Here is a 24,462-nt window from a genome sequence, read left to right on the forward strand (position 1 = left end):
CACAGAATCAAAGGAAACAGCAAGTGCAAAGGCCCTGTGGTAGTAAGACATGGCTACAGCAGAGGTTGGAGGAATGACAGGGATTGAGATCATGAGGCTTTGCCAAGCACCATTTGGCCATAGGGTTTTTGTCTGCCTGGCAGGATAGACCCTCACATCGTTGGAAGGCTCCTACCATTCTTCATGAATATCACTTTCTCCCTATTCCTATCATCTATTCCTCCTGAGGCAGAACATGCTGTCTATCCAGAATCCTTTATCCCTAGTTCATCTTCTCTGGTTAATTCCTATGTATCCTTCACAGCTCGGCTCAAATTTTAGACTTCCAAGATCTGCTGGTCAGGTCAGCAGTCCCTCCTTCCAGCAAAGACACAGAATTTCTCATCCCCCATCCTCCTCCTCTTCCTCCTTTCCCCCTCCCTCCGTCCCCTCTATGAAGCCCTCAGGGATGGGGAGATCACTGCCATACATACACATACCACACCCAAGCCCAGGACATGTGGCAAGGCACAATAGCAGAGTGGCTAACTGATCTTCATTTTCCATGTGCGTGAATCTGGGCCCCAGGGGGGCCTGGGGTTCCCAGGAAAACGGAGAGGGGTGGGCTCCGCTGCAAGGTTTGCCTGTTAGAGCACCATGGGCAGGAGCCTTCTGTCTGGCTACCACAGCCCCAGCTCCAGCACCCGCACAATGTTGGTGCTCATGATGCTTGTCTTACGAGGCACTCTCGAGATGCTGTTCATCAAAATGGCTCCACATGAAAGAGGGAAGGAGGCAGGCTTGTTCAGAAGCGCTTGAAGGGCTTCCAGAAGGAAACTGGAGCCTAGAAGCTCACTGCTGTGTGTAATAGCACCCTGGGGAAATCAAAGGTGTCAGGGAATCAAGAGAATTAGGGGCAGCTGAGGAGGCACCTGAGCAAATATGAAAGGAGAGCGAGCAGGAACAGGGGAAAAGCCAAGAGCTGCTTGAGACAGGAAAGGAACCCAAATATACACACGTGACATGGCTTAGCAGGAAGCAGCATTTCCACAGCCACAAGACGAGCAATGCACATTTCAGGAAAACAAAAACAAAAACTGAACTGCATATCGATTGTAGAAGGGGGTGAGTGAAAGCTAAGTCCTCCTCCATAAAAAGTGTCTGTAATCCTAGCTACTAAGAAGGCTGATTTCTGAGAATCACGGTTCAAAGCCAGCCCCGGCAGAAAAGTCTGTGAGATTCTTATCTCCAATAAACCACCAGAAAACCAGAAGTGGCTCAAACCGGTAGAGTGCTAGCCTTGAGCATAAGAGCTCAGGAACAGCACCCAGGACCTGAGTTCAAGGCCCGGGATGGACCCAAGAAAAAGGCATTTGGCCACATGACAGGCTTGAACCCTACTGACAACTCAACAACCAAAGTCTTCCACTCTTTCCTTCCAAAGAGGCAAAGACTGTCATGTGATTCCCACCCAGGGGGTCCGGAGGGCAGCCACTGCAAACAGAGCCCGTCTGTCGCTGCCTACACCTTATGAGCACCAGGGAAAGCAAGCTACTTGGAAATCTGGCGGCAGACAACACTGAAAAAGTTGGAAGTGGTCTCCTTGGGGGAGTGAGGCTGGGAGGGCCAGGATGGGGTGAGAATACCCTTTCTAACTGTGCCATGTAATCTGGCACTAATATCCCAGGGGGTTCGGAACCGGCAGAGAAACACAAAGGGAACAGTCTCTGGGGACAGTGGGTGACGTTTCCTGTCCATACGGCCCACACTTGTCTAAACTCAGCAAACCAGACCTTCAAAGAGCCATCTGTACATTTTATCTTCACCAAGGAAAAAAAAAAAGAACTGTAAGCAAATACAGGACTCTAGCTAACGGCCCGCATGCTGACATCTCATGAAGGAGAGCAAGCTGATATTTGCAAACTTTCTTTGAGAAGGTTTTTTAAATTAAGCCAGGTCCTGGTGGCTCACTCCTGTAACCAGAGCTACACAGGAAGATCGGTGTTTAATGCCAGACAAGACTTTTTTCCCCACTGGCTGTGGGGCTTGAACTCAGGGCCTCATCACTGCCCCTGAGCCTCTTTGTGCTCAAGGCTAGTGCGCTACCACTTGAGCCATAGCACCACTTCCGGGTTTTGAGTGGTTGATTGGGATTAAAAGTCTCACAAGGACTTTTCTGCCTAGTCTAGCTTCAAACCGCAATCCTCAGATCTCAGCTGCCTAAGTAGCTAGGGTCATAGGCGAGAGCCACCAACGCCCGGCTGAAAAGTCCATGAGACATTTATCTCTCATTAGAAACCAGCAAAAAGTCAGAAGTAATGACATGGCTCAAATGGTAGGGTACCAGATTTGAATGGAAAAAGCCAAATGAGAGTTCAAGCTCCAGTACTAGCACATACACACTCGCTGCGAAAAAAAGTTGCATAGACAAGTAGGTTCCTTATAAATCAAGTATAGCAATATTAACAATTGTACATTTGGGGTAGATATATAATGATTTCCATTTGAAGTTTTTCCTCATAAGATGCTGGGGGACCACTAAGTGAATGATTTGAAGGCCAATATTATACTGCTCAAACTCAGCTCGGCCTGGATGGCCCACACACATCCACCCTCCTCTGTGCCTGGCTGGTTGGCAACTGTCACCATGCCTTTGTGTTCCCACTGCACCCTGGGACCCTAGAGTGTGGGGACCCATGATGCCCTAACTCCTCACCTCTGTCCCCCTCTCCCTCCCCCCCCCAGGATGTCTGGCAGAATGGGATGTCCTCCCCCGGGCCCCTCCATACCTCAGTAACAGAACTATCTCACCAGGGACATCCCCTGAAGCTGTATTCTGTCCTCTTGCAGGGGGTAAACTGAGGTGAGGCGGAGCCTGGCTCGCCTGGGGACTAAGCAGCCAGGGTGCTTGCTCCCAGCCCATGTATGTATAATTAGCCAGTGGGAAATAGATGGGGGAGCAGATCTCATCTGCCTAATTAGGGGCTCAGCAGCTGGGACCAGGTTGGCCTGAGGAGCCAGCGGGAGAGCAGCAAGCCCCGGAGAAGGGGCAGCAGCTGCCGGCCCTGAGGGGGGCTGCCCATTGAGGCTCACACCCACTCCACATGGAGGGGAACAATGGAGGAGCTGTGTCTGCAGATTGGAGGCTGGCAGGGGGAGGGGCTGGCGGGGAGGCTCCAGACTCTGGAAGGGGTGGGGTGGGGGCTCTCAAGGCCCGGCAGCACCTGTTGGAGAAATCAAGGCACAGTCTGGCACCATCGCCCCTTCCAATAATCCCTCCTAGGGTCCCCTTCCCCCCCACTGGTTGACTCAGCTCTGCTCTGGGGCAGGGCCTTGTATTGCAGGACAGGGGAAGTGCTCTCGGCTTCTCTGCCCTAAGTGAAGGCAGGGACGAGGTGTGCTTGCCACGGGCACGCAGCAAGTGCTGCACAGTAGAATAATCAGAAGGAATGGGTCCATGGAGAAGTGGGAAGCCCAGGCCTTCTTGCAGACCTGCTAGACAGCACCCCTGGTCTCTCTAAAGGTCCCCTTCAGATTTGGTGAGGGGTGACCCAGCACCAACACCTCTCCCAGGAACTAGAAGTTCCCCTGCCAGCTCTGGGACCTGAACACCAATTTCTCCACATTGTAAAATGCAGCCAGGTCATCCAACTTCCAGGCTGCCTGGGGTTTGCAGGTCACAGTGAGGAAAGCCCAGAGAGCTGGCCTTGGACAACACAAAGGCTTCACCACGCAGAGCTGGCCTGGCTGTCCACCCTGACCCTCACTCCTGCAGTATGGAGACCCAGGAGGCCTGGCTCCTGCCCTGTCAGAACTGCTGGACATCTTTGGACATCCGGGCCTCTTGAGCCTCAGTCTCTTTGCTGTACCCAGAGGGAGTAGAACCCATTCTCATGCAGCAACCACATTTTTCTTTATCCAATCTCCCCGTTTTTGCTCAGACTCAGGCCAGATCCCCAGGACCTGTTGTGAACAGACAACTGGGCTGACCTGGAAATCAACTCTTTCTGCCTAAAATAAAACATGAGCCCTGTCACAGGGCCCCCTATCGCTTCCTGTTTCTGAAAGTTGCAGCTGAAGGAGGCAGCCTGGGTGAGGAAGCACCACCGGCCTCCCCACTCCCATGGGGGGAGGGAGGGGAGCCTGCAAGGCCAGCCTGGATGGTCACCCCCGAGTACTAGGTCTGAGTGTCCTGGCAGCCAAGCGCAGTGTCTCCTGGCTACAAGGTACTAACTAACCTGGGAGACAACTAGAAGGGGATAAGCCCTCCAAGCTCAGTAACGGCGCCCTACCCTTATGCCCCTTCCCCCCAGAACATCACCAAGGATCCAGGACCCAAGCTTGTGACACCTGGCTCTCCATGGAGGCCAGGAGGGAGACTGGCTTGTCCACAGCCACCCATCCTACGCTGCTCACCTACAGCCCCACTTCCTTTACAACTCCTGCCTCCAGCTCTCACTATAGCCTGGGTGCCTTCTCTGAGCTTCCTGACCACCAAGGCTGGGGAGGGCCTGGGCATCCCTGCCAGCCTCTCTATGCCCCTTTCCCAGCTCTGTCCCCTTCTGCCATGCAGCTGACCCATCTCCTCTGCGATGAGGGAGGGATAGCTGGCCATTCAACCCCTTGCCCATACCTTAGGGTGAACAAGTACCAAGTTTTAAAGACTCTACCCCACGACTTTTAGAGACTTATCCTTTGTGAACACAGAAGAGTCTGAAGGCTCAGCCCTTGAGAAAACAAACAATTGTGTTTATTAACAAGGAAGAGAAATCAGAGCAGCACAGTCTCCTAACCAGTCCCTCCTGTAGTCTACCCACCTAGCCCATCTGCCAAAGACTGTAGACAAATGCTCTCCTCCCTACCCCCATCCAGGATGAGCTCCCAGGAAGTCAGGGCCCGCTGGATAAAGAAGTCAGCAGAGGCCAAGGAAGGAAGGAGGAAATGGAGCTCCTTGGCCAGACAGGCTTGGCAAGTTGTTTGGCCCCTTACTCTCAATGGGGAGGGCTCAACACCCCAAATCCGGCCCCAGTAGAGGAACCAAGCAGGTGTATACTCCCTTCAGAAACCTCGCTCGTGGGGAGGGGAGGCCAAGGCCAAGGCCACTGGGGGCAGGGTGGGACCTTGTCAGAGGTCGCCGGCCAGGGTCTGAGGTTGCGCCTCCACGCGGGGTTCAGGTTCACACCAGGGAGCTGCCTCCGGTCTGCCCAGAGACAGGAAGTGGATGCAGAAGTCCAGGGCCCAAATGCCCGCCACGCTCTGTCCTGCGCGGATCGCGGCCCCCGTGGGGGCCTACCCCTCCGCGGCCGGGGTCTCGCGGGCCTGCCGGAGGCCATACAGCCACTTGATCACGCGGGCATTCCTCTCGATCACCGACACGCCGTAGGGGACGCGATCCCGGGCGCGCTCCTCCACCGTGGCCGAGCTGCGGCGGGAGCATCCCCCCTCGGAGCTGCCGGGCCCGGCACTGGGCCCCGCCAGGGACACGATGTCCGAGCTGGCCCGCGCCAGGTGCGCCACCCCCAGGCCCCGGGCCTCCTCGGGGTCCAGGCCGCAGTAGTTAAAAAAGCGCTCGAGGTCGGCAGCCGCCCTGGAGAAGCGCTCGCTCAGGTCCGACTTGGAGCGCTGCAGTCCCGGCGGCCGGCCGGGGCTGGAGGCGGCGGTGGTCCCGGGCGACGGGCAGGGCTGGGCAGGTGAGGCGGCGGGCAGGGGGCGCACGTCCACGCGGCGCACGGCAGCTGTGCTGGGCGGGGGGCGCGGAGGGGTGGCTGGGGGCGCGGGGGCGGCTCCCTCCGCCCGCCCGGGGGTCCGGCTGCCCTCCCCGGCGCACACGGGGCTGTCACACAGGTCGATGAGGTTGCTGAGGATGTCCAGGTCCAGCTGCGGCCGGCGGCAGGGGCCAGGCAGCGCTCGGCGGCTCGGCGTGAGCACTGTGCGGCGAGTCCCGGGACTAAAGAGCGGCTGCTTGGACAGCAGGGGCTGCACTGGCTCCTGGCGGGTGTTGGCCACGTGCAGGCTCTTGACGTACTTGGCCTTGTCGGCCTCCAGGCGCTCCACCGCGCTGGGTTTCCGGGCTCCGCCGTCCACCGGCCTCCGTAGCAGGTAGCCGGGAACCTTGGGCCGCAAGCGGAAAGGAAGGGCGGGCGCGGCTGGGGCTCCGGGGCTGAGCGTGTCCACAGGCATGGCTGTCACATACCCCGAGGGCTTCGCTCCGGCAGAAAGCAGGCAACCTCTGCGGGGAAGGGAAGGAACCAGGCTGAGCGCAGACAGACAAAGGCTCAAGCAGAGCCGGTGAGGGGCTGAGAAACCGGCCCTATATAAGGGAGAGGCCACGCCCCCGCACCACAGGGAACCAATCAACAGGTAGACGGCCGCTGCTGCCGGGATGTGGCCACACCCACTCCCCTTTCCCCCGCCCATCTAGGGATGGGGATCAACCAGGCCCAGCACAGGCAGAAAAAGTAAAAAGACGCTGGAGAAGAAAGACCAGGCAGCGCTGATTTTAAGGGGAACAGAGCAGGGCCCAGACCCCGTGCTGAGGACGGCCAGCTCCACCTCGGAGTCTCCCCAGAAGCCATTTTGCAGATGGGAAAACTGAGGAAACCAGAGCTGGAGGAAATCACCCAACAAGCTGCAAAGGAAATGGGGGTGCAGGTGGTCAAGTGACCCAGGAGGAGGGGACTCCAGCCCTAGACTGCCCACAGAAGCCTGGCACCACCTCCTCTCCTCACCCACCCGGGCAGGAAGCCGCTAGGTGCCATCCACCTGCCTGGACATGCCAGGCCCTGGGCACAGAAGAAGAGCATGTACAAGCAGAAAATGCCCACCTCTGCTCCACCGGAGGCCAGACACCCGTAGCTTCCAACATGGGATGCCAAGGTGAGGCCCACAGTGACCCATCTGAGCCCTGCTGCTCCAAGGAAGGTTGGAAGGGGCCAGGCCCACAGGGATGGCTCTCAGGCCCGAGCTCTGCCTGCACATGCAAGTCTACAGGGATGCCCAAGCAGCACAGCTCAGGCATCCACGCAACCCTGTGCATGTTTCCAAGGAAGGCCCAAGGCCAGAAGACCCCAGCCCCTTAGCTCCCCGGGAAACAAAGGCCCCAAACCTCATATGGGCAACAGAGAAAGAGGAGTGCTTAAAGCACCCCGAGAGGACTTACTGTTCAGGCCTCCTGGACCTGTACTGCCTGGACTAAATAGCCACTACTCACCTGACTCCTCAGCCTTCCTAAGACTCAAAGAGACAGCACCTCACACCTCTAATCCTCAGTGCTCAGAGGCAGGGATGTGAGGATTGTAGTTAAAAGCCAACCTGGGCAGGAAACTCCATGAGACTCTTACCTCTAATTAATCATCAAAAAGCCAGAGTGGAGGTATGGCTCAAGTAGTCGAGCACCAGACTTGAGTTTAAAAAAAAAAAAGCTAAGGGACAGTGTCACACATACAGCCAGGTCCTGAATCACACCAGCTCCCACCTCCATGATGACAGGAGGGCCAGTCTGTTTTGGCTCTTAGTACCTGCTAGGTATTCCAATATTCACTGAGTTGAAATGCCTAGGGAGCCACCCCTGAACCAGCAGAGCTATGGAGCAGAGGAGCAGCCTGTGGGCCAAGGCCAAGGCTATGGGAGTAGTGTACCAGGAGGCTGGAGACCCAAAAATGAAAGGCTTCTTAGCTATGCACATAATCAGTAATAATTTGTACAATACTGCATTTACCAGGCAAATAAAACATGTCTGCAAAGGTACCTGTCCTCCTCCATGTTTCCTCCTTCCCCAGCTTGGAGGTGAGCAGCTATGGTGAACTGACCTGGGCCTTGGGGGCTGTTGGTTCACAGCTACTGCTGCTCCCAGGGTAGGGGGGATGGGTAGATAGGGGAGGCAGGCTCACCCAACTCAGGTAGACCCCCCAGGAGACCTCAGGCAGGGAGTTCCTGCGAAGTAGCCAGACTGCACCCCACCCCCTCCCCCCCACCCCCTCCACCTCCCCACCACCCAAACCAGTCCAACCCGTTGGTAGTAGCAGAGGCAGAGGCGGGTCCCTCCCCAGGCACCACAGGGAAAGAGGAAGAAGGTCAGAGAAGCAGGGCCAGGGCAAAAGCCCCTTGAGCACCCTGCTCCAGTAGTCATTCCTTCCTGCCAGTGCCCCCTGGCCCCAGAGTCCCCTTGGGCAGGGAGGCACAGGGACAGAAGCGGCCTGGCTCAGGGTCTCGGGTGTGCCCACCCACCCGCCTGCTGTGCACCTTGCACAAGCAGCTGCCACCTCTTTAACAGACTTGGTTTCCTTATCTGTGAAATAAAGTTAAAAATAGCCCTCCCTGTGCACGGTCGGTGGGGTCACCAGAAGCCTGGAGAGATCAAACAGGTCACCACACCTGAGGAGCCAGTGGGAGGGCAGCGCTCCACCAGCCTGGCTGGCTGGCTGATTTCCGAATCGTGCCTGTGACAACCCAGGTACGCAGATGCCATCCCAGGGTCCCTAGGCCCCTGTGACAGGGGCTGAACAGCAAAGTGACCTGCAGGAGCTCCACGCACAGGGGGCAGCTGCAGGCTAGTGGCTCCTGTGAAGGGTGGCCAGGCTGGTCTGTTCTCACTGGCCGGCACCCCACCCGTGGATTTTCCAACACTGCCACCAACACTCTGAATGCCAACACCTTCTGCTGCGCCTCACCCCTCCCCACCACTGGCACCCGCTTTAGCCTTAGGGGACCATGGAGGGGGACTCAAAACCTCAGCTTGGCTTCTACCATCTCTCACTCTGAGGCAAGTTGGGGAGTCCTAGGGATGGCAAGGGTACCAGGAGGGCTGTGTGACCGCCAGAGCCCCTGCCCGGCTCTGAGCCAGGGTTGACCTATGTTTCTAATGGTCCGTGTGGCCCAGTCATGGCCAAAGGCTAGAACTGACCAATTCCCTGCCATCCAGGAGGACATGGCACCCTGGCTGTCCCCTCATGTCTGGGCCAAGCGCCCCCCCCAGTCCTGGCCCCCACCAACTCCCCCCAGCACGTACCTACCTTGCTCCCCTTGCTCCCTGCTGCTGCGCTCCTCCAGCCCAGCCAACCTGGCTCAGGTAACCAAGTTTGCGCAACTTCCGGCAGCCTCAGGCAGGTGAACCCGCTGGCCTAAATGTCACTCCATAGGAGGGAAGGAAAGCCAGGAGGAAGCTGGAACTGGACCCTGGGTGCTAACCAGTGGACTGTAAAGGGGGTCCAATCAGCCCCAGGCCACCCCAGGAAGCTCTTCCGAGAGCCAGGCCAGCCCACTGCATGCGTGGCAGAGTCCCAGCACACACTCGGGACTGTGTCTATGTGAGGGACCTCCCAGTTAAGGGGAAATGAAGTCACTCCCCAAACTCCCCTGAGTCAGTGCCAGTGGTCTGCGCCCTGACGAATGGAAAGCCCAGGCTGGGGAAGGCTGAGTCACTTGCTCAAACTCACCAGGGAGACTGCAACCTGGGAACTTTCCCTCCAGACCACGCCCCCATGTCACCTCGCAAACCCTGGAGCAGGTGGCTGGCTTCTGCTGTGAATGAGGAGTGCCACCTTTGGGCCTGGACATGCCCTGCCTGCAACAGCTTTGTGCAAACCTGAGACAGGGCGGTGAGGTTCCCTGGAGCTCTGAGGGCCAAGCACAGCACACTGAAACCTCATGGTGCCTTGCGGCCAGCCTGCAGAAGGACCTGTACTCGCTCCCCACCCTCCACCAGCTGCTAGCCTCGGCCTCTCAGGTGGGCGCCACGGACTAAGCCATCTTCCACTAGGATGCTGAGGCCAGGAAAGAGATCATCACCCATACTTTAGTAAAATGGGAGGATTCGTCTCTTCTATCTGCACCAGGCTCTGCTGCACTCTCTCACAGACATATTAACAACTTACACCCTCATACCTGCTCTGTGCATTACCCCATTTTACACTTCAAATGCTCTGTGCATTACCCCATTTTATGGATTAAAAAAACAACTGAGGGACAGAAGTCAGGTTGCCAACCTGAGGTCACACAGCCTGCAAATGGCAAAGCCAGGATTTGAACCCTGGCTTGGGTCCTGGGAGGGTTTCTAGTGTTAAGGCTTTGGCCATTGACCAGACAAGTCCCTCAGGAAACATCTAAAGTACCTACAGATCCTGCTTGGGCCCCAGAAAGAAGACATCTCTGGAAGCACACCTTGGCTGTGATGCTGAGCCTCTGTTTTCTCAGCTATAAAATGAGAAAGCAATGAAGTGTTGTCCAAAAGACCTGATCTCATAACCACTCCGCTTAACTCTAAGGATAAAATCCAGTCTTAGCAGAGCACCAGTGGCTCAGGCCTATAATCTAACTACTCAGGAGACTGAGATCTGAAGGTCTCAGCTCAAAGCCAGCCCAAGCAGGAAAGTCTGTGAGGCTCCCATCTCCAATTAAATACCAAAGGAAGTTGGAAGTAGAACTGTGGCTGAAGTGGTAGAGTGCCAGTCTTGGGCCCAAAACTCAGGGACCTGAGTTCAAGCCCTAGTACCAACATTAAAAAAAAAAAAAAAGCAGACAAACAAAAATCTACCTGGCCAGTAGGCCCTCTACCCTCGGGGGCCAGGTCCCTGCCCAAGCCTCCCTTCTCTGCATACAAAGCCTCTCCCCTGCTCCAGCCACCAAGCCCTGTCTGCAGATATTCTGATGTGCAGAGGTCTGTCTTGCCCCAGGGTCTTTGCAGCAATTGCTCTTTGCCGGTTTTTAGAATCACTTCAAATGCCAGCTCCTCCAAGGCCTCCTGGCCACCCCGAGAGAGTCCCACCAACCCCATCCCTTATCCTTCTGAGTTCTCTCTTCTCCTTCACATCTGTCCTAGAACTTCCTCTGCCCTCCATGTTTTCTTCTTCCAAGACAAACATGACAGGAAACATCACTGACCTGTGGCTAGAACAAGACACAGACCAGCCATGGAGATGCATGCATTTAATAGTGGGGTTTTTGTTTCATTTTGTCTTGTTTTCTGTGTTGATTCTGGGGCTTGAACTTAGGGCCTCATGTGCTTATCAGCTTTTTCTACTCAGTTATGGCTCTACCTCCAGCTCTAGCTTTTTGCTGGTTAACAGGAACCAAAGTCTCATAGCTTTGTCTGCCAAGGCTGACTTCAAACTTCAATCCCCAGTTCTCAGTTTCTCAGTAGCTAGGATTACAGGCATGAGCCACTGTGCCCAGCTGATTACTGTTCCATTAATCCTACCTCAATTTAAAAGGGAGAAAAAGAGGGAGGGAAGGAGGGGACTCTTTATTCTGTAACAACAGTCTGTCCTAATCTTGGTGATCAGCTGACTCCCTGGCTAGGGCTCTAACTGCCAGATTTCCCCTGTGTATAGTTACTATTTTCCCTTTGTAATTAATCGTTATCTTGGGAGGGGGGGAAATAAAGGCCTGAGTCCCAGGGTACCAGTTCCCCCAGCTCCCTCTCCCACCTAGCTGTTGGCACCTGGGCCCAACTGACTCCTCCTCTGGCCCCAAGTCCCCCACCCCTCAACCTGGGCTCTGCTGCTTCTAGCCCAGCCCAGTTCTTCCTTCAAAAACACCGTATCCATCTCTGCGGGTGCAGCTCACCTGCCCTCAGTGCCTTTGCTCCACCCCTGCTTCCTCTGTAGGTGCAGCTGGATTCCAGAGTCAGCGTTCTGCACAGCAAACATCTCGAGGCCTCAGTTTCCCCAACTCCAAAACAACAAATCCCTCCCAGCATGAGGCCTGTGCAAGATAATTCCCACCAAAGTGTGACCGATGGAAACTGCTCTGCCAAGCAGGCTCTCCAGGGCCAGCTCCCAGGAGAGGCCATCACCAGAAGGCTGGCCACAGTCCCCATGGGCTCCAAATCTAAGACAAGACAGTAAAGAGAGCAAAGTCACTGGAACAGACATTTCCCCATGATTTACAAAGGGGAGCCAAGCACGGTGGTGCATGTCTGTAATCCCAGCACTCTGGGGGGTATGGTAGGAAGTGAGACATGGCCACATCCTCAGAAAGAAGATATACAAAAGGTGAAATCAAAGCTGAATACCATGGCTCATACCTGTAAACTTAGCTACTCAGAAGGCTGAGATCTGAGGATTGAGGTTCAAAGTCAGCAGGGGCAGGAAAGTCTATAACATTCTTATCTCCAATGAGGCAAAAAAACAAAAAAAAGTGGAAGTAGAGTTATGGCTTAAGTGGTAGAGTGCTAGCCTTGAGCACAAAAACAGCACCCAGGCCCTGAACTCAAGCTCCAGGCATGGTACACACACACACACACACACACACACACACACACACACATCTTAAGAGATGGAACTCCAGGCATGGTACACACACACACACACACACACACACACACACCTTAAGAGATGGAACTCCAGGCATGGTACACACACACACACACACACACACACACACCTTAAGAGATGGAACTCCAGGCATGGTACACACACACACACACACACACACACACACACACACCTTAAGAGATGGAACTCCAGGCATGGTACACACACACACACACACACACACACACACACACACACACACACACACACACACACACACACACACACACACACACACCTTAAGAGATGGAACTCCAGCCTAGCAAGCAACACTGAGCTTTTGAGCCAAAGGCCCAGAATTCAAACTTCACAACTATGACTGGAGGGTTTTGAGAATCAATATTATTTGGCACATATATACATGCTCATGCTGAAGAAGAAGCAAGGCTGCCTTAGTTTATATCACATTTCTGCATGACCTCGTGCAAAGTCTTAGGTCCCTTTTATTTTTTTTTTTTGGTCAGTCATAGGGCTTGAACTCTAGGCCTGGGCACTGACCCTCAGATCTTCAGCTTAAGGCTAGCGCTCTACCACTTGAGCCACAACACCACTTCCAGGTTTTTCTGCTTACGTGGTGCTGAGGAATCGAACCCAGGGCCTCATGCATGCAAGGCAAGCGCTCTACCACTGAGCCACCTTCCCAGCCCCTTAGGTCCCTCTTGTACTGTTTCCCCTCTGGAAGATGGAAAGGATGTGAAGGTAACTACCTTGCAGAATGGAGGGAATTCACACACACTTATAAAGCACTTAGCCCTAAGTGCTCAAGGTGTGGAGTGATTTTTGCCCTGGTTCAGGGGTCAGAGGTGCAGTTTCTGGTGTTCATCACATCCTCCACCCACCAACCCCACCCCCTTCCTTCCACCTGCTTCTCTCAGTCCCGTCCTGGAAGCCAAGTCCAGACTTGGAGAGACAGAGAGGCCCGGGCCTGTCCCAGAGGAGGATCAGAAAGGCTCCAGCCAGCAGGGCAACCCCAGCTCCATTTCAGCCAGCTGTCCAGGTCAGACACCCCGCTGGACAGCCTCCACGGCTGTGCCAGCCCAAGCTATTTCTGGAGTCTTCTCAACACTCATGTCTTGGCCTGTCCAAGAGTCAACCTGGCACAATCCTCAGGAAGGAGGTATGAGAAGGCTGTGGGAGGGGAGTGGGAGTGGATGCCTAGGGTACCAAGCTCCTGCCTGTGCGGCACACCGTATGCCCACCTCCACTAACTCGGTCTTCTAGCCTTGATTTATACCAGAGGTTGCAAAATGGGGACAAAGGGCCTTGCTGTGGAGACTGAATGCCAAGGGGGAGAGAGAGAGAAAGGCAAGGCCTTAGGCACACAGGAAGGGGAAAGGTGGGGCTTGAGAAGAACCCACAGCCATGCCCACTTCCTGACCTCCACTACCCTCTGCCTAGGCCTGAGCTTACCAGTCCCGCCTAAAAATGTGAAGAAACACGTCCAATGTCACACCACGTCAGCAACAGATCTCACAGACAGGACAGTGACCTCATGGTTGTATGCATATTTAATCATTATGTATATTTAATCATTTTAAGTATATCTATTTAATGGGATTTTCAGTGAGGTAAACACATAGCTCAAAATTTTACAACTTTGGTCCAGGGCTAGAGGCTCACACCTTGTAATCCTAGCTAATCAAGGAATTTGAAATCTCAGGATCTCAGTCCAAAGCCAGCACAGGCCAAAAAGTCAGTGAGACTCTCATCTCCAAATAACTAACAAAATAAGCAAGAAGTGGAGGTATATAGCTCAAGTCTTCAGTGAAAAAGCCAAGGGAGATCCCAAGGGCCTGAGTTCAAGTCCCAGTACTGCCCTCCTCCCCCAAAAAGCCCACACTGCACTCCTGGTAAGTCCCTCACTTGCCTCATCCCCACATTTGCCAGGCATCACCTTCCAGCAGGGGAAGATCAGAAACTGGCTAATAAGTAAGCCATGGAGGGCATGGATGGGACCAATGCCACAGAGAAAAACAAAACATGGTCAGTGAAGGCCAGGGTGAGGGAGGTGCTCAGTTGAAGGAATGAATGGAAAGATTTGTTTTTCTTTGAGTTCTTGGAGTCTTATCCCCAAAGGCTGGAGGCAGGGAATCCCCACCAGAGGTCAGAAATTCCCTTCTGAAGAGACTGCTGACAGGATTCTAGATGTCAAGACGGAAGCCAGACCCTTGCATTGACAAGCCTGAGAATATGGCGATGGGGGTTAAATTCTCAGACCTCAATTCCTCCCCCCTCTCCTACATAATGTCACCAACTATAGTACCCTAAGGCAAGAGGGGAATCCCAGGAGGCAGAGGGCCCAGCCCAAATCAAATCTCCATCTGGGAGGGTCCTAACCCTACTCCCACCTCCAGGTCTTGGCAGACTAGCGACCCTGGCCCCTCTGCCCTACCCCAACCTGGGGCAGATTCCCGAGGCCAGGAGAGACGCTTAGGGTCAAAGAGTCTATTACCCGCCCCAATATAACCCAGCACTGTCCGTCCCATCCGATTCCCCTCCCCCCCTCCATAAAGAGACCCTCTGAGAGAGCAGAACTGGAGTTCATGCCCGGTAGGCAAACGGTGTCACGCGAACCCAGAGTCCAGCTCGGACACGTTCTGGGGGAAGGGAAGGCAGATGGGCATGAGATACCCCAGGATGGAGACGCGGGGGTGGGGAGCGCAGGTGACCCACCCGGGGGCCCGCAGGCCCTGTCTCCACGACAGGGGGCTCAGGAAGTGCGCACCAGGGGTCCTGGTAGGCCTCTCGGAGGAAAATCCGAGCCGCCTGGCCTAGAGGCTGCCAGGAAGCGCGGAGAGACTAGAGAGCGGATTCTCGGCGGGACCCCTGGAGCCCCCGTCCTCACCTGTGCCACGCGCGCAGGTGTCACGCGAGGACCCGGCCCGGGGCGCTGAGCCCCCGAGCCCGGCCCGGCCCGCGCGCTCACCTGGAGCCCGCGAAGGCGTGTCCCGACTCCGCCCGCGCAGGTGAGGGGCCGGCCGGCTGACAGCTCGGACCCCGGCCTGCATGGGTCGCTCCCGCCGCGACCCGGGAGCCCGCCGCTCCGCCCCCCACACACACACTGGGGACCCCTCGGGAGTCTCTCCGGAGCCGCCCGTCGCACTGGAGCCGAGCCGGAGGTCCTGAGGTCTGGGCCGCCCCCAGCGCGCGGAGGTCCCCGGGGCACGGAGGAAAGGGAAGTGAGCGTTTCCCCCACCCCTCCACCGGAATGGTTCGCCCCGGACTTCCTGATTGGTTCCTCGTTTCCGTTCGAACGTCGCGCCGCGCGGTTGCCTAGCAACCGCGGAGCGCGAACCCTCCCCCCCAAGTCCCGCCCCCATCCGCCCAGCTGGCCCCAGGTTCTTCCGGCAGCTGGTCCCGGTGGCGCCTCCGGCGTCCTCCCGTGGCTCTACCTGGGACTTCCTGCGGGTCCCCCAGATGGCAGAGGTGCCAGGTGGGGGCCCTGCGCAGGTTCCTCGTCCCAACCGTGCCGCTAGGTCGCTTGGTGACCCCGGGCAAGCCCCTTCCTCTCCATTCTCCTAAGTGCGCGACGACTTAAGTTTTGAAACGGACCCGGGAAAACAACCGAAGACTGGAACGCGATTAACCTCCCCCGGCGTTATTCGCGGTAGCAAAATTATGGAAACAACTTCCGCGCTCATCAGACAGGGGCTGATTATCTGTAAGTCCTGGGAGGAGGTCACTTCACGGAGCGTTTTAACAGGCCAGGTCGCTATACACGAGTTAGCTCTGGGCACAACCCCACTGAGGCAGAATCGTGATCCCCCCCACTTTCTGATGAGGTTTATATCAGGCAGCCATTAAAAACGATCCCGTCAAATGAGAAAGATGGGAGAAACGCTAAGAAACCATTACGTTGCTTAAGATGTGTCTCTAGGCAACTATGTACAACAAATATATATGTGTGTGTGTGTGTGTGTATATATATATATACACACACACACACATAGCCACAAGTCTGTGTACATACAGATCATTATAATAGCAGCTAATGTCTTTGTGCTTTTAGGAATGTGTGTGTGTGTATGTGTGTGCGCGCGCGCGTGCACAGCTCACAGGTGAATGAACACGTGTCTGTACTGGGGCTTGAATTCAGGATCTTGCACTCTCACTTGGCTTTTTCCACTCCAGGCTGATGCTGTACCAATTGAGCCACATCTCCACTTCCAGCTTTTTGGTGACCAACTAAAGGCAAGAGTCTAGGGGATTTGTCTGCCTGGGCTCACTTGGAACCTTGATCCTCAGATCACAGCCTCCACAGTACCTTGGATTATAGGCATGAGCCTTTTATTATTATTTTTTTGCCAGTCCTGGAGCTTGAACTTAGGGCCTGGGCACTGTCCCTGAGTCTCTCTGTACTTAAGGCTAGTACTCTACCACTTGAGCCACAGCACCACTTCGGACTTTTTCTATTTATGTGGTACTGAGGAATCAAACCCAGGGCTTCACACTAGATAAGCGTTCTACCACTAAGCTACATTCCCAGCCTGTGTACCTGCTTTTGTGGAATCTAAATGTCCAACAGCTAAACATATTAAGGGGAGAAAAAGCTGTTTCTTTTTTTCCCCTAGTTTTGGGACTTGAACTAAGGGCCTTCAGCTTGCTAGGCAGGTACTCTACCACTTGAACCACATCCCCAGTACCTCCCTCAATAAAATTTTTTTTTTAATTTAATTTAATTTTATTTGTGAACATACTGTACAGAGGAGTTACAGTTACATGGGCAGGATAATGCGTACATTTCTTACCAAGCATTGCAGCCTCCTCCTTTGTTTACCCTTCACATCCCTTCCCAGCCTCCCCCCTCCCCCCCAATCCCAATCCTTCTCCTTCTCTCCCTTCCCCCCCTTCCCCCCCCCCCCCCCCCCGCACCAACGTTGTTCAATAAAAAAATTTTTTAGGGGAGGTAGAATAAATTCCAAGGGCTGGAAATGTGGCTTAGTAGTAGAGTGCTTTCCTAGTATATATGAAGCTCTGAGTTCAATATCTCAGTACCACATAAACAGAAAAAGCTGGAAGTGGTGCTGTGGCTCAAGTGGTAGAGCACTAACCTTGAGCATAGTGAGGCTCAGGGACTGAGCCCAAGCCTAAGTTCAAGCCCCAGGACCAGCAAAGAACAAAACAAAACCAGAATAAATTAATCCCAAGGTCTCTGGCCACTTTCCTAGTTGTCCATCCCTAGGTGTGCATTGGTCAGTTTGGAGCCAGCCTGTTTTCTGTTCCAGCTGGTGTCTTTCATTCTTTGACCGGTTCACCAGTGATTGAACAGTTACCGGGTAGCCTTCCTGGAGCAGGCAAAAAAGGGAGCTAGTAATATATCAGTTACTCTGTATGGCTGTGACAGATTCAGAACAATAGCCGTAAGGTCTTGGCTGTGCAGATAAGAAGCAGCTGAGTGTCCTATGTGTATTAACTACCCAGCACTCTGCACCTACTAGTTCCTTGGAGTTCATTGCTGAAAAGGGACATGGTACTGATTTTCCATCTGCTGTATGAGAGTCACTCCCATCCTTTCTTGCTGCCCGTGAGGAGCATTTGATCCTCGCAGTGAGAAAGAACCAGGGGATGCTGGGACCCTGTAAGACGTGTAAACACTGAGTGGGTCTGGTCAGGATTTGTACTTGGTGATGTTTGTACAGCTAAGGGGAATTTCTTTTAAGAAATGGGACACAAAATTACACATAAGAATTTGTGATGAAGATTTAGTTAGGAAAAAAACTATTAACACTGGACAAATTCCACAAACGTTACAAAACCTGGGGGGGGAGGGGGGAGGAAGAACAGCGCATTAGTCATTTCCTGTGTAATACTTCTTTTTTTCTTTCTTTTTTTTTTTTTGTCGGTCATGGGGCTTGAACTCAGCCCTGTTCACTGTCCCTGAGCTCTTTTGCTCAAGGCTAGGGCTCTGCTGCTTGCAACCTCAGCACCACTTCCCGTTTTCTGGTGGCTAATTGGAGATAAGAGTCTTATGGACTTCCTGCCTGGGCTGGCTTCAAACTGGGATCCTCAGATCTCAACCTCCTGGGTAGCTAGGATTACAGGTATGAGCCGATGTAATGCTTTCTACAAACTAGTTTCTGGCTTTGTGTGTTTATCTCCAACCTCCCGTCTGCTGCCTCCTACTGGTGGCTTGGGCACTAGGACTAGACATGTCCATGAGGTATTTCACCCAGCCCAGCTGAAGCAGCTTAGGGTGGTCAGCAGGGATTTTTTTTTTTTTTAAAGCTATTTATATGGTGAGTTAGTAGTAATGTAATTATTCACAAAAGTGACTGGAAACAATATAAATATAGTCTACTACACTTTCAAAGTCCTCTTAAGCCAGTCTCCAGTTTCACCTGACATAAAAAGTCAAACAGAGGGAGGGAGTGGTTTTTAACCGAGGGAGGTGAAAATAGCTTACTTTAGCAGGTTTTACAGCAGCAAGCACGTGACCCATGATTGCTCCGCGAGACAGTCTTTTAGACCCCAGGGTCCCAGTCTTTAAAAGGGACTGACTACCACTGGGTTCATAGGATTCTTCTCTGAGAGGAGTGGTGTAAACAAGGTGTAGGATCTATTTGAGATATCTGATAAAGGTAGCCTGCCAGGTTTTGCTCTGTGGAGCTTAAACAATCAAGACAAAAGGAAAAACCTGAGGCTCTTCCCTCACATTAAGATAAAACAGATCAAGTGCACCCGCGTGCGCGGTTGCAGCATCTTGGATTAGGCCACAGGAAGGGAGATCACGTGCATTCTAGAACTCTTGAGTGTCTTTCCTTGCTAGCAGCGTGTTAGGGATGTTCTGACTCTTCAGGAATTTGTGAGCACCTGCCGTCAGCTTGGCTCCCGTCCAAGCATCGCCGGTCTCCCCTTCCTACACCCTGGGGTGGGAGGGGCTGCCCAATTGGAAGCTGTCATTGACTGCCTGGATTGGCAGGATGCTGGGCCGTCCTGACCCAGCACTGGAGCAACAATAACACCTGGCCCTGACCGCGCCCCGGGCCGGGCTGTGGGTGTGGGTTGTGCCTCCCCGAGAACCTGACCTTGGCCTTGTTGTCTCCGCTCAGTTCGAAACCAAGATGCAATCACATCTCCTGTCTCCCTGAACCTTGTGGATCCATAATTGTTTTGCTTCGTTTAATTGAAAGGTGGTTCTCTGTGTGTAAGTGCTTGCATCTGAATTTTTCTGAAACTGGGCCCTGCAGTGGATACTGGGTTAACTGAGGGATGGGGTCGTGGGGGACAGCTTTTTAGCATGTGTATTTTATGTATCTGGGGTTTTGTTCCTTGAAAATGTATTATCTGTTTACAAAAACAGGTGTCTCACCCCCCTGTCATCCTAGCTACTCAGAAGGCTGGGATCAAGGAGACCATGGTTCAAAGCCAGCACCAGGACAAAAATCCGTGACTATGTCTAAGTAGCATAAAGCTGGGCTGAAGGCACGGCTTGAGAGGTAGAGCACCCGCTAAGGAAGTAAAGCCAAGCATGTGCAAGGCCAGCCTGGGTTTATCCCCCTGAACACCAGAGGCAAGAAGTGACCCAAGAGGCCCTGAAGAACAACATAGAATTCTAAATTTAAATGCTTTACAATAGTCTCTGCTCAGATCCAGAATTGTGCTTTAAGAAAGTGATCCTGAGCCGATAATGGAGAATCAGAAAACTTCAGAACAAGAATATTGATTACAGGGGCTGGGAAGGTGGCTCAGTGGTAGAGCGCTTGCTTTGCATGCCTGAGGCCCTGGGTTTGATTCCCCAGCACCACATAAGCAAAAAGAAAAAAGCTGGAAGTGGAGCTATGGCTCAAGTGGTAGAGTGCTAGCCTTGAGCTGAAGAGCTGAGGGACAGCCCCCAGGCCCAGAATTCAGGCCCCACAACCGGACCCCAAAAAAACAAAAACAAAAGAATACTGATTACAAAAGGCTGGGAGATGGGAGCTCAGTGTGCATGGGAGGTAGCAAAAAGACAGAAGTAGAGCTCTGGCTCAAGTGGAAGAACATCAGCCTTGAGTAAATAAGTAAATAGGGGGCAGCACCCAGGGCCTGAGTTCAAGCCCCAGGACAGGCACACACATTCATAGACACACACAGAGAATTTCCCTCGATGCCTGTCCTGGGGCTTGAACTCAGGGCCTGGGTGCTGTCCCTGAGTTCTTTTTGCTCAAGGCTAGCACTCTACCACTTTGAGCCACACACAGCACCACATCCAGTTTTCTGGTAGTTAATTGGAGATAAGAGTCCCACAGACTCAAGTGGTAGAGCACTAGTCTTGAGCTGAAGAACTGAGGGACAGCTGTGCCCAGGCCCAGAGTTCAGGCCCCATGACTGCCAAAAAAGAGTCCCACAGACTTCCTGCCCTGGTTGGCTTTGAACCACAATCCTCAGATCTCAGCCTCTTGAGTAGCTAGGATTACACGTGTGAGCCACTAGCACCAGGCAAATCTGTGTCTTTTCAAAGTGAATTGTATATGCAGTACAATTTACTAAGTACTCTTGGTTAGCCACAGCTCCAATGGAAAAAAGAAGCCATCCTCCCCAGAACTCCCCTCTGTCCTTGCAGGTGAGTCTCCTCTGCTCCTTGGTGGCCTTGGAGTGGTTTCTTTCTCTAGCTGTGCTGTTTCTGATGGTGGGATAAATAGATGCACAGCAAACACTCCTCTGTTTGACTGCACCGGAGCCGAGCAAGCATTTAATGACTGTGTTACTCCTGCTCCATTGGTTTTCCAACTGTGGCCTCTGTGACTGATTTTCTATTACAGAGCTGTTACACATTCTTAAAATGAGATCCGTGAAGGAGCATAAATTCCCCTTCTCAACCTTGAGTCACTCCCGGGCCTGGTGGATGGTAGACCAGGCAGCGATTGCAAAAGTGGGGTGTGAGCCACTCGCATTTAGGAAAATGCTGCCTGACCCTTGGAGACACTGAGGCTCAGAAAGGGGAGGTGGCCTGATGGGAATACGTGGAGCAGGTGGAGCAGGTGGCCAGAGCAGGAGAGAACAGATGGTTCTGGAGGGAAGGGGAAGCTTGCATCTCCCCTAGGAGGAGGGGGAGGTTCGCCCATCCCCATCCTTCTGCCCTGTGCTAAGGAGAGGTCGGAGTTCAGAGGCTGGCCCCGACAGATGGCATTCTGCAAGAGGAAGGGGCATCCGAGCCGGCAGGCTTCTTATGAAAGGAAATGACCTCCACTCTGTGGCCCCTCCCCAGCCCCAGATGGCAGGCCAGGCTGAAGGGGTGTGGGAAGGGGGGTGGAGGCCCCCCTGAGTGGAAGGTCATGGTCTGGGGACGAGAACAGAGCCTTTGTGGAAAATGAACAGCCGGGACCCACTACCTGAGAGAGAGCGAGAGCGGTGCAGCCCTTCCCAGCTTTCAACTTGACCCCTCCGCCTCCTGTGCTAATCAGATGCAAATGAGCCTGCCAGGGCTGGAGCGTGCTGCCCCCCTCTCTTGCAGGTCTGCCCTGATATCCCAATCCCCTGGCCCAGTGATTTGGGGAGTATACACTAGCGTAGCCCATCCATCTGGCCTGGACCCTGAGTCAGAGCCTGTGTGCTCCAACGCTCACCCCGCAGGCCCCCTGCCCATCCAGAACCTTCCCTCTCCTCCTAACCCCACCCACACCCCTGCAAGGGTCTCCTGCCTGCCCTCCCCCCTCTTCTCTGCCTGCTCTTGCTTGCCACCCTCTTCACACTCTTCCCCCAGCCTCTAGGGTCCTCACACGGGAGGCACACCTGGACTTGCTTGGAGATCTGGACTCAGAGCATGCAGCTTACTCTTCCACTATGCCTCCAGCCCACTTTCGCTTCGGTTCTTTTCCAGATAGTCTTTCCTTTTTTGCCCAGACAACCTCCTGAGTCTACTGTGTATACTATACCTCCTGAGTAGCTGTGATCACAGGCATACAACAACCATGCCTGGCTTGTTGGTTGAGATGAGATCTCATGAATGTTTTACCTGGACCAGTCTCAAACTGTGATCCATCAGACGTCTGCCTCCTGAGATGACAGGCACTTACGAGCCAACTTACCTGACCTACAACCTGGAATCATTTCCCATGCCTTTGTTCTCTTGCTTATGCTTGTAAGTTTACAGGCTGGGAGGCCTTGTCTATGTCCCAGACCTAGAAACTGCCTGGCACACAATAGGTGCTCAGTAAAGGAAAGGGGAGAGGAGGATTCAGTGCCCAGGCTGAGACTTCCACACACACACACAGACATACTAGAGTGAGAAATGCAGTAACAATCATTTGTTTCTTCACTGCAGTCCTGCTGAGTGCTGGACACTGCGGGGGCTGGGGACACTGCAGGGGACAGGGCAGGCTGCCCTCTGCTGTCCCTGTCCCCACTTGAGGGCAGGAGGTGGAGACACAGAGGCCAGGGCACAGCCTGCTTTGACCATAAAATCAGAAGCCAGGAAAGCACAGCCCCTATCCAGGGCACACCTTTTAGGAGCTCCCAGAACCTGCGGAAGCCCCAGGCTTCTCCCTGGCAAAGGGAAGGGGCCCCTTCCTGTCCCCCTGCACCCCTCCACCTCTGCAGGCCAATACTTAAACACCAGCCCCAAACCAGAGAAGGTGGCTGGGAAGCTCATAGCATCAGTGAGAAAGGCAGATCCCTGCTGCTGCTGTCCGAGTGCCCGTGGTCTCTTCATAAAGATGACCAGCGTCCACCGCCGGAAGTGCTTTCTATTAGACTGGAAGACCCTGCTTTTCTTCTCTCTTTTTTTTTGGGGGGAGAGGGCTTGAACTCATGGCCTGTGTGCTGTCCTGAGCTCTTCTGTTCAAGGCTAGTATTCTACCACTTTGAGCCACAGAGCCACTTCCAGTTTTCTGATAGTTAATTGGAAACAAAGAGTCTCATGGCCTTCCTTGCCCAGGCTGGCTTTGAATGGCGATCCTCGAATCTCAGCCTTCTTAGTAGCCAGGATTACAGGCATGAGCCATGAGTGCCTGGCTCACCTGGTTCTCATCCAGCTAGCCTCCTACACTGAAGCTGATAGATATAATTTGGGGCAATCAGGGAAAGCAGTTGCACCTAGATATGACACAGTGCTCATATGGGGAACGTGGGCATATTCAAGGAACTGGACTTAATTTTTAGAGAGGCAGACTCAAGAATTTGGGGATATGTAGATTAAAATGCTTTAGAAGAAACTAGAACAAGCAAATGCAGCAAATGTGATGGTTAAATGTGGGTGTAGGTTGGGTCGTTTGTTGTATTATCCTGTCTTCCTGTGTCCCACAGTGCCCCCAGTGTAATGGAGTCACTTAAAGAGAATATTATGAGGAAAATCAGCTGGGCACCAGGTCACTCACATCTGGAATCCTAGCTACTCAGGAGGCTGAGATCTCAAGGTTGAGGTTCAAAGCCAGCCTGGGCAGACAAATCCAAAATACTTATCTCTAAATCAGCAAAAACAAAGGCAAAATTGACATGTGGCTGAAGTGGTATAGTGCCAGCCTTGAGGAGAAAAGCTAATAAAGAGCAAGAGTCCGGGGCTGGGAAGGTGGCTCAGTGGTAGAGTGCTTGCCTTGCATGCATGAAGCCATGGGTTCGATTCCTCAGCACCACATAAGCAGAAAAAGCTGGAAGTGGTGCTGTGGCTCAAGTGGTAGAGCACTAGCCTTGGGCTGAAGAGCTGAGGGACAGCGCCCAGGCCCAGAGTTCAGGCCCCATGACCAACAAAAAAAAAAAAAAAACAGAAAGAGCAAGAGTCCTTGCCCAGAGTTCAGGCCCCACGACCAACAACAAAACAAAACAAAAAGAGCAAGAGTCCTTGAGTTAAGGCCCAGTTGTGGGGGAGGGGGGGAATGAATAATCTTTATCACATTGGCTATGGTCAACACTGTGAACAAAGAGTGAGGATAGAAGTCAGTGCTGTCCCCAGACCTGAGCGTGCGTGTGTCCCTGTACATCTGTCCCTGTCTGAGGCCCTTCCCCAGGGACCCTAAGTGTCTAGCCCCTCTGGCCTGGAGTTGGAGGGCCTCTCTGTGGCCAGACCCTCCATCCGGAAGCATCTGCTGTAGCTCCCAGTTGAATGAGTTTGCAAGCCTGGCAGACCATGCCTCCTGGTGGTCAACTTTTATAATTGCAGGCCGTCTGGTTCCAGGCAGTAAAATGCAGAGATAGCTAGCTAGCTAGCTACCTTTTCCAGTTGGGGAGATTGAGCCTAACCTCTGGTCTGTATACCACCCCA

The 24,462-nt window shown here is 53.6% G+C and overlaps 1 protein-coding gene across 3 annotated transcripts; it reads right to left on the reverse strand.

Moving 5' to 3' along the window:
* Nucleotides 1-4,701: 4,701 nt before the first annotated feature.
* Fam110a (family with sequence similarity 110 member A) lies at nt 4,702-15,454 on the reverse strand. 3 transcript variants are annotated; one of them, XM_042694735.1, is made up of 2 exons: nt 15,217-15,454; nt 4,702-6,208 (listed from the first exon to the last, which is right to left on the reverse strand). In XM_042694735.1, the coding sequence occupies exon 2, from the start codon at nt 6,157-6,159 to the stop codon at nt 5,269-5,271; it is 891 nt and encodes a 296-aa protein (XP_042550669.1). In that variant the 5' UTR covers nt 6,160-6,208; nt 15,217-15,454; the 3' UTR covers nt 4,702-5,268. The 3 variants fall into 3 exon arrangements, with proteins under 3 accessions (XP_042550669.1, XP_042550667.1, XP_042550668.1); XM_042694733.1 differs by having other exon boundaries at nt 15,136-15,219; XM_042694734.1 differs by lacking the exon at nt 15,217-15,454 and adding an exon at nt 8,991-9,313.
* Between the last annotated feature and the right edge of the window lie 9,008 nt (nt 15,455-24,462).

This window comes from Dipodomys spectabilis, unplaced genomic scaffold (genome assembly GCF_019054845.1).
Source record: "Dipodomys spectabilis isolate Male_0828 unplaced genomic scaffold, ASM1905484v1 ptg000175l, whole genome shotgun sequence".
Classification (NCBI taxonomy): domain Eukaryota; kingdom Metazoa; phylum Chordata; class Mammalia; order Rodentia; family Heteromyidae; genus Dipodomys; species Dipodomys spectabilis.

Coding starts and splice junctions, on each gene's coding strand:
- Fam110a (XM_042694735.1), bottom strand. CDS start 6,159: ATGCCTGTGGACACGCTCAGCCCCGGAGCCCCAGCCGCGCCCGCCCTT.